General features: G+C 43.7%; 1 protein-coding gene across 1 annotated transcript in view; it reads right to left on the bottom strand.

Moving 5' to 3' along the window:
* The window catches only part of LOC139304814 (prickle-like protein 1), a 28,796-nt gene that overhangs the window by 1,916 nt on the left and 16,792 nt on the right, over nucleotides 1–10,088 (bottom strand). Inside the window, exons 2-7 of the mRNA XM_070928691.1 lie at nucleotides 7,528–7,725; nucleotides 6,526–6,639; nucleotides 3,756–3,893; nucleotides 1,571–1,774; nucleotides 1,263–1,449; nucleotides 92–1,090 (exon numbers count right to left, since the gene is read on the bottom strand). Of these exons, the coding sequence (XP_070784792.1) occupies nucleotides 92–1,090; nucleotides 1,263–1,449; nucleotides 1,571–1,774; nucleotides 3,756–3,893; nucleotides 6,526–6,639; nucleotides 7,528–7,713 (1,828 nt within the window). The 5' untranslated portion in view covers nucleotides 7,714–7,725. The remainder of the gene's footprint in view (nucleotides 1–91; nucleotides 1,091–1,262; nucleotides 1,450–1,570; nucleotides 1,775–3,755; nucleotides 3,894–6,525; nucleotides 6,640–7,527; nucleotides 7,726–10,088) is intronic.

Here is a 10,088-nt window from a genome sequence, read left to right as displayed (position 1 = left end):
GCGAGAAGGAGAGACACATTTTGAACAGCTGTTCGACATAAAAAGAAAGCAGATTTTTCCACTGAATACATGCAACCAGCAGCCTTCTTACCGGTGATGTTTGAGAGGGCCAAGGAGTCCATGGAGTCTCCAGCACCCTGCTCGACTTTCCTCAGCTCATCAGCGATACACTCGAGGGAGTCATCATACCATTGCCTGGAGTCTGGCCAGAAGGCCTGTCTTCCTGTTCCAGATTGGTCCTGATCCTGGTCCAATTCCAGCTCTTGGATCTTTCTGGCACTGGCAGGACCAGGATGACTCCCATAGGCCGAGTCTCCCAATCCGTCCTGTGACTGGGCCCAGTACATTTCAGGTAGGTGCTTCTTGCTCATCAGTCCAGGGCTAAGGCTGTTGGCTAGGGATTGATTGGAAGTCTGGCTCTGGGTGGGACTGGCAGGAGTTGGGGAGGAGGCGGTAACCCCCATTGATGTAGTATCAGGCTTTAGCCAGGGGTCAGAGACACTTATTAGCCTGTTTCTGTCACTGCTAGGGCTGGGAGATTTTAGGGATGGCTGCTGAAGTTGGTGTAACATCCCGCGGTCACCAAACTTGAGCAGGAGCTGAGTCATATAGTCCTCATGCTGGGCCCACTCCTCTGGATCCTCCTCTCCTCCGCCATCCTGCTCCTCCCGGTCCCTCCAGAACCTCTCCTCCTCCAGACCTAGACGAGCCAGCTTGCGCCCTACAATACCAATGTCGCAATCAGCATCTCCATCACCCTGTCCATCCCCAAACTTATACTCAAACGAGGGGACGGTGGCAGGGGGGTTAAACAGCTGTGACTGTCTCCACTGTTCACCAGGCCTGCTGCTCTTCCCCATGCGGACACTACGCCGTGACTCACGTGATCGGGCAGACTGGAAGGCAGAATCAGACGAGTCGGAGGCATGAATATCTTCCCCCTGGCTGCAGGCCTTTGAGCAATAGATGTGACCCTGCTTTGGCAGGAAGGGACATCCCAGCAAGGATGTCTTGCACTGGGCACAACAGAAGCACTGGTCTGTAGCATGCCAGTGTACACCTTCATAGGTCATCTGGGCATGGTCAACACCTAAGGGATTTTGGGATAAAAAGAAAAGGAGCATAGCATTAGGTATAGTACTTCTACATATGCATTCAAAGAAATAAATTGGCAGATAAAAAGGTTTTGTTCTTTATTCCTATCCCAAAAGGTGGACAATTAGAAACAAATCAACAAAGTAAAGAAATTTCTAGTAACTCACCAATGTTTTCACCACAGGCCTCGCAGTACTCTGCATACAGTGACTCAAAGCAGCCACAACAGTAGGGCCGTCCATCTTTCATGATGTAGCGCTGTCCCCCTAGCATTGTCTCACACTCGAAACAGGCAAAGTGCTTCATGTGCCAGTGACGACCTTCTGCTTCAGTGCACTCATCCGAAAATATGATCTAATGGGAAACACGCATACCACTGTTAGTTCTGTTGAACTCCATGGACTTGAACCACATTGCCATGGTTCGATGTAAAACACAAGGGATCGTGGGTACTGCTACTATTACTGGGTCTTACCTCATCACAAGAAGAGCATCGTGGTTTGAGAAGCTCAGCGTGGTGTCTTCCGCAGAGGACCTTGCCATTTTGGTAGAAATAGATCAGATCCACCAGCAGCTCTTGACACGTGGCACACACAAAGCATGCTGGGTGCCAGCAGGGGCTCGGCCCAGCTCTGGAGGCAAAAATTGCCATCTCCCCTCCATTGATGCCTCCGCCACACTGACAAACACAAAAAACGGATGATCCGTGAGATTTATATTTCAGGCATCTTCTTGATGCAGTTTTACGATGTGTAGGGGTTCATCCTTGAGCCTGCGACCTTATTATACATCAATAATACATCTGGCGATATGTATGCTACCTTGAGAATGAAACTGTGGAGATAAACAGAGACAATCACATCAGGGAATGACATTTCAAAATAGATGTGTAGTACAGTTGATGCCTGTGACACATGAGGAATCTAACATAAACAAAAGAGAGATTATGGAGATAACTATTCAAAATATATCACATATCTGCTGATGTTTCATTCGCAGTGATGCTAAAACAAAGAAGGCCAAACAACAGGTGATCATACTGTAAGTGCCAAAGGAATATGATCCATTCAAAACATTTTAGTGAATCCTACAGTGATGACATAGCAGAAATACAGCAACAGTTGATAACGTGGACCATGTAATTTAATCTTTTCAAGGACTGCACCTGTGACAACCACCACCCAGTGTCTTCCTGAGTAGAACTCTATGTATTAAAGTGAATGCGTGGTAAAACTTTGGTATGAAAGTCATCAATTATTCGTTGGGTTTTGCTGAGGAATTGGACCACATATTTGTCCTATAAGCTTAAACAGAATACACCGGCCTTGGCCCTGAGTCGAAAGATCGTATGACTCCACAGAGATCGTCAGAGCGTGTCTGAACGTGCAATCACGAGTCTTTATATAACCCAGCAGAGCTATGAGACACCCATAGGCAGCTATGGGATGCCCAGCTGTTAACCATTATTACCAGGGTGGACAGACAGGGGCCTTGAATACGGGGGTGTTGTGTGACAAAGTGTGTGCATGCTTGTTCAGTATGTCTAAGGGTGGGTGTATGTGTCCGTTGGTGTTCCTTTGTGTCATTTCAGTGTGTGTGACCTTGCATCCCTGTGGTAGCATCTGTGTTTTAGTGGTGACAGACTTCATCTGCCTGTCCGGGGAATTAACATGGTTGGCCTGCTCTTCCTGGATGCCTGGCAGAGGATGTGGTTTACTCAGTGGTCAGGGCTCCATTTGCCAGAAGCCACATAACACTAATATTTATGTTTGTTGCATAGAAAGGAAATTTTTCAGAAATATCATCAAGGACAGATTGAATGGCACTGGATGCAATGTTTAAAACGGCATCGCCAAATCAAAGGAAACAGGTCAGGTTTTAGGATTGTTTCCAGTGTTGTTCTTGTCAAAATGGAGCCTAGATGTCTCTTTTTTTCCCCAAAAGTAAAGGTCCCCTTCAGCAAGCTGATAGAAAAATAGCTTGCATCTCTAAAAGTGTTGCCTTTTCCACACAAAGGATAAAAATGCTGCTTTTCATTGACAGCACATGCTGACATAATACTGTTTATGTGTTTAATAGCCTATATACAGTGTATAATCCAATGAAAATTTCAGTTCAATTCAAACTTAAATAATGCCACACTCCCTTCCAGAAAAAACAGCTGCCTGTACTAAGCTGAGCTGTATGTAATTATACCAGTAGATGTATGCGCCACATACTGTGACATGTTGGGAAAAAGTAGGATTTTAAAAGACTCCATGCAAGAATTGCTTGTTAACCTGTGCATTTTTTTGCAGTCATGCTGAGACATAGATGGCAGAAAATGTGCCGAATTCCTTGTCAGGAACAGCCTTCTCCGCTTGGCTTGAGCACGAGCCTCCCAATTTCCCCACTTCCCTTCTCGCCCTAATGAGGAGGTTTATGTCCGTAATTAAAACCATTGCATTAGCTAATCAGGATTGTGGCCTCGGGGTGCTACTCGTTGGGATGGGATAGTGGGTGTTGGCTGCTCGTGATATAAATAACTTAAGACCCACAAGTTGATTTCCTTGTAACTGTTAGCTTACCTTTTGGCTATATGAGCACTAAATGACGCAAGTGGTCTACATGTGTGCATATGCATGTGTGTGTCGTCATGGGTATCCACGTGTGGCACCTACACTTTCACAGCGGGTGTGTTGCAGAGCTCTGGGCAGGATCTTGGGTGTTCCTCTCCCCAGTGCCTCCCTCTTTCTCTGGGCACTGAACATGTGGAGCTCCCGCTTTTCCTCCTCAGTCAGAGAGTGGCAATAACGCACCTGGTAAAGACAGAAGAGAGAGATGAGTGCCGGTGAAAAACTAAAAGAACAGAGAGGCTGATTTACAACTGAGAGGGAAGCCAGTTAGACGGGGGAAAGCGAAATAGCATTTAAAAGCATCCACCCATTACTGCTGATTGTTCGTCTTTCATCTTTGCTTTCAACTTTGGGGACGTGTATCACGCGCAGTCCATATATGGCTGGAAAATGGTTTAATTAAAGCTAATTCCTCTAAAGGCTGCGTTGAAAGGATGGCGTGAGCAATACACAAACCCTTCCTCTGTGTTTAGAGATGGTGATGAAGGCCCAGATAAAAGACCAAAACTATCCTAACAACCAGCTCGGTTGTTCTCTAAACAACAGTAAACGATGCCGGTGTGTGAGCTCACACACACACACTCACTGTCTCTCCCTTTCACACACAACACACATAGAGAGCTTATCCCTCCGAACCACAGTTACGCAAGGAATCCTCCGGCAGTTTGCTTCCTCAACCACCAGGTCTGCCGACAAACATCATAAAACCGCACAGTGTTTGACTGTCGTGTGTGTGTGTTCCCATTGTGTATCTTCCTTGTGTGTATACAGTCAGTAGTCCCCTCCCCTCTGGTGATAACCCCTCCACCATATCTCCTAATGTAAACTCTATTAACACAGATGTGAAAAGAGTGCTGGTTTACACACCATAAAGCTATTATACAGAAGAGGCTGGTATGTGCTTTACTGTCACAAGAGGGTTTTTTTGTCAGACGGTTGAGGGAATGTGGCCATTGTTTCAGTCTTTACTAGAAAGGCTAGCAAGATTGTTTAGGCTTTACTCAGCTGCTGGCTTTAGTTTAGTTAGACCTGGGTACAGTTTGAAACTTCCTATTGCCAATATCATACCAAACCCATACTTTTTTTGCTAACCTTCCTTTGAGGACATGATTTTCCTCCAACAAAAAAGACTTAAACTTAAAATGTACATTTTTTTGCATGTGTGATGTTTTATGGGAGCTGCGATTAGAGTTGAAGCACTGAAAGGGTTTGAAGTGTGTGCTGAAGAGCCAAAATCAGTGTAATACGTGAAAGCATTTAAAACTTTAGTTAGTATGCTCGCCCTTTCGGGTCTCAGGTCTTCACCTTTGAACAACAAAATAACACAACTTCCACTGTTCATACAAAGTTCACTCCAACTGCTTACACTTTAACTGATTTCTTTCCCCGTCAACTGACACTTCCATCGAACTGGATCTTCAACTCCTTTCAGTATTTTCATTCAATTACATTACATTTCACTTGTACTTCAGTGGCTACTTTCCATATTTGTATTTTGACTGCCACTTCTACAACCTCAACTGTTTTCAATATTCCAACAAATTCAAATGTTTCAACTGCAAAGTGAGCACAGACAAATTCAGAAAATGTAGCCTTTCCTAGTTTCAAATTTAAGCTCTGTAAGCAGTTGAATTGTCAGTTTGTATGTGAGCACTGAAAGTAGTTGAAGAGTAAGAGGTGAAAACAGTGAATTGTCAGCTGAAGAATAAGAGATGAGAGCGGCTGAAATGTAAGTCAAGGTCAAAGCCATGAAAGCAGTTGAGAGCAGTCATTTAGAGATGAAAGCACATGAATGAAAGCAAATGAAATGTCAGTTTAAGTACCAGAGACAGTTTAAGCGTGTGATACAGACATGCCAAAAAAGTACTGAGGCTCAATATCCCACCCTGGGAAGACATGTTTACTGTTCCCTAGTTTCATCAAGTTTTGAACGTTCAATAGCTGTGGTGGTCCAGCTGTGCTCTCCTCCTTATCCCCTTGTGTTCCTCTGTTTTTCCCCTCCCTGGTGTTTCTTGTCAGTTCCTGTCAGTCTCTCTCTCTGTCTGTGTGTGTGTGTGTGTGTGTGTGTGTGTGTGTGTGTGTGTGTGTGTGTGTGTGTGTGAGTGATTGTTTGTCTGGGCGTGGCCTCTATCATCTCCGGCTGTATCTCATCCTGCACACCTGTTTACCATCCACTAATCAAGACCCGCAGTATTTAAACCCCGGCTCTCCACTCCAGTCTTCGGCAGATGGTTCAGTTTCTCAAGTGCTAACAACGCTAAGGCCAAACTTTGTTCTGCTGTTGTTGATCGTGTGTTTCTTGGAGTTCCTGGCTAACTTTTGCCTGCCTGTGCCTGAGGTCCACTGATTTCCGTGCGTTCAGCCTGTCTCTGCCATCGCCTCCGCCCGCCCCAGACTGCCACCACCTCATCTCACAATTTAAACCTTGTTCAATAAGTCCCTTTTTTTAAACATACAACCAGCCCGTCTCCGCTCTGCTTTTGGGTCCCTCTCTAAGCTGGAACATAACAATAACTGAAAAAATCCCATCTATCTCTCTGCTTAGCTCTAGTATTGCTTCTTTTTCACTTTGCTGTTAAATGTTTTTTTCATGGTCATGTGAATATACTAATAAGCAATATTGTTAATGTAAGCTGAGGCCTACTCTACTTTTGCAGTCATTGTACGGCAAATCTTAACTTCATGTTCACTCTGCCGCAGCCCATCACTTTCCCCATCTCTCTCTCTCTCACACACACACACACACACACACACACACACACACACACACACACACACACACACACACCGTCAGTGTCTCTCTCATCATCTCTACCTCGTTGTCATGTGGCGGCAGCTGGTAGAGGAGCTGTCGGATCCTGTGCTTCTCTCCGGGGCTGTTGACGTACGGCACCTTTTCCTCTGGTAGACAGCAGAAATACATCTGGACCTGCGTATGAGGACAGATGAATGAATTTTAGAAGCCAGACAGAAATTACATCTGGTCAGCCCATTGGTAGCTTTGTTTTGTACACTTGTTTCAGAAGGAAACAAGATGGAGCTCAGGACTGTCATAGGGTAACATTTTAAAACAAAAAAGAAAGTTTAGAGGACTCTGTATTATCATTTTCTTTCTGTTATACTGCCAGTTTAACCACATAAATGAGTGAGACACTGGAGGCCAGCAGTGTTATCAGTATGTATGTGGGGAAGGCAGGAGTGGAGAAAGGGCAGGAGAAACACAAAATCCCAAAATAGATGGAGGGAGAGGAGAGGAGGTTTCTGGTCTTTTGATTTAGATCAGGCAGAGGAGAGGGCAGCTAGATATCTGTGGAGAATGACTGCAGCTATGTGTGTCCTTATTTTGTGGGGCAAACATGTCAATATCAATCCAGTCACAGGCGCCTGACTGTGAAATGCTGTTTGTTGGTGTGTATTTCCATGAAGCAATGTGGGAATATGTATGGGAGACCTCAAACAGTTTCTGACTGAGATGTGTTACACCAACTAATAAATGTAGTTATTAGCGGCTCTACTAATCCGCTAGTGTGGCATAGAGAACAGAATGTCTGCACACATAACCTTATTTCAACTAAAACCACATGCTGTTAGCATACAGGTTTATACTCTCATCCTCTGGGGAAAGATTCCTCCAGAGGATACTCTAATACCAATGTGCAATAAATGTTTTTTCAGCCTAGTTCACGTGCTATTTTGTGCTGGGATTTACATTTTTGGTGTGCCCACAAAATGGATAGAATACTCTCGAGGATAGCTATAAGACAAAGGAGTGGCTGTCAAATTAAGGGATTTTGAAGGAAAAGTGTAACAGGCCTACCTGCTCAGGCCTGAGTCCCGGTGGCACCCACGCATACTCCTCCAACGCACATCCAGAGTCATCATCTGAAGTGGAGCTCCTCTGGAAGCCCAAGGATATTTTCCCCATCTTTCCCCCAGCACGAGGCTCCATCTCTGGGCCTCGAGGAGAAGGACGCTCCCCTCTTTCACTGCGCTCCAGGTTCATCACACAAGGGCGCTGTGGATAAAAAAAGAGAGGATTTAGGAATCACTCTCACAGAACCCACCTTTCATTCTTTCAATTTCTTTTTCTATCCCTCCACTGTTTGCTTGATTTTTGTTTTAAATTATAATCAAAGCTTGATTGACTGGGATACTGCTGATCTAGGGTTTTCTAGGGCACTTATTGCAAATTCCTCTGCGTTTGGATATGCCTGCAATCCCATCAATTAGTTTTAATCTCTATGTTTCTCAACAAGGTAATTGTTTTTCCCAGCAATGTTTTAAGAATTTAACGTAATAGCTAGAGCAAATATTGAGAAAAGCAGATGAGACTCTTTAAAAACAGGAAAAGTTTCTCCTCTAACACATCACACAATTCCCATCCTTTTGCAACTCAACCTCTTGAGTCACACTCAAGAATAACTCGTGTTATTTATGTTATTTTCCACCCTATTAGTGTAGTATGTCATACTTCCTTTGTTTATCCACCACAGAATTATGCTTGATAAAGTGCCCAAAATACTACTTGTCCACCTTCAAAGGGAACTTAAGACAAACTTAGGGTGATATATAATGGAAAATAATAGCAGGCTTTTTCCATTATGGTGCACTTATTCAGCAGCTATACATGACTCTTGCCAGCCTTACTGTACTTCGAGTGAAAGACACATAAAACAGCTCCCTTGTTGGGCACAGAAGGTTTAAAGGTCTGTAATTCCCTTTAAATCTTATCATCTATATCGGGGTACAAATCTACTTGCTGTGCGTCAGTGTAAAGTCCTACAAATTAAAGACCTTATAGGGACATTTTATTGCGTCAGGTACATCGGCTACATTTAGGCAGCTCTTTTTAATCTAGGATTGTAATGCTTTGACGTGACATGATGCAACAGAAATTACCCACCAAACATCTGTTGCTCTTATCTACTGTGCTACAAAGTACTGGAGGTTGTGAAACACAGTGTAAGCAGCCTTCCACGTTGTGCTCGGACAGTGATTTATGTGCAGGAAATCACGGTTACATAAATGCGCAAATATGCTCAATAAAGTGCAAAAAACAGCCCATATGAAGTGGCGATAAAACTGATATAAATCTTATACAAAACAACCCTTCAAAACAATCTGCATATGTCCACTCGGACTGCAGCATGAATCCACTTTCAAACAGCTTTTTTCTTCATCTTTACAAGCTGATAACAGTTGGGCTGTTACATGAATAGGGATTAATCAGTCTCGTCGTTGTGTGTCTCCCGCCTTCAGCAGTAGCCCCTCTTATCTCAGCAGCCATGTTCTTCAGAGCCCTCTCAGCCTGATAACAGCACTTAGGTCTCAAGGTGTTGAAAAGGCCGCTTTTGTGATTTGCCCTGCTCTGCTCTGCCTCTTTGACATGCAAATCTCCACCAGAATAGAACTTGTTTGGGTAGAAACAGTCAGAAACTTCACACGGGCGCTCCAAACTTCATGTAGGTTTGATCTTTTACACAGAAGCAGCACTATGAGGGACATTAGGGTCTTGATGGCTGCTATTGACCAAACGTTACGCCTATTAACTGTGACTGAGAGCATTCAGTTAAATTCATTTAGACCTACACTTGTGCCAGGTGACAATCAGTGACTTAGGGACTGTACGAAAATTAATTGGGTGGGGGACTGAACTTTATGTTTGACTTTTAAAAAAGCAAGACTCTCCACAGGGTTATTTGTTTTTTTTATGTCTCAACTTAACCCTGATTTCAAACTATATGTTAATATGTTAGCAATAACTTTTACATGTCCCAGATCGCACATTAGAAGTGTAATTAGCAATAGCCAGAACTATGGTGAACAAAACAAATGGTACGCCCCGTTTGAACCACAAGCTACAAAATTTTATGTAACTGTTTGATTTTGTTTTACAGTAAATATTCCAAGAAAAGGGTGAAATAAAATATAAATCTGGGGCATTGAAAAATTAAACACCCTCCCCTGCCCTCCCAAAAAAATCAGCAACAAGAAAAAATACATAACCCATCACCTCCATCCTAATTATTTTTGTACTGTCCCTTATCAGATAACAAACCTGTATTAAAATCCTTGTTACATTTAACTGTATTGTAGTACTTTACTACTTACTTTACTTCATAAATTGGTGTCATAGTTTATTGCACACTGTGCTCAACATTCCTGTTTTTCCTTTTTGAACATTTGTGATAATGCATTGATCCCCTGGAGAATGATTTTCTTGCTTGTGCCTCCTCCAAAGGTCACCAGGTCAGCTGCAACTAAACTCTCAAACCAAACGCTGTAGTTGTGCAGCCTCCATCCTCGTAGAACTGTCAACTTTGTCCTCTCAGCTCACCCTCAAGGGCTCCCAACACCTCACCATGTATTCAAACCCCA

This window comes from Enoplosus armatus, chromosome 22 (genome assembly GCF_043641665.1).
Source record: "Enoplosus armatus isolate fEnoArm2 chromosome 22, fEnoArm2.hap1, whole genome shotgun sequence".
In the NCBI taxonomy this organism is placed as follows: Eukaryota; Metazoa; Chordata; class Actinopteri; order Centrarchiformes; family Enoplosidae; genus Enoplosus; species Enoplosus armatus.
The sequence above is the reverse complement of the archived record's forward strand: the minus strand, read 5'-3'. Positions and strand labels throughout refer to the sequence as shown.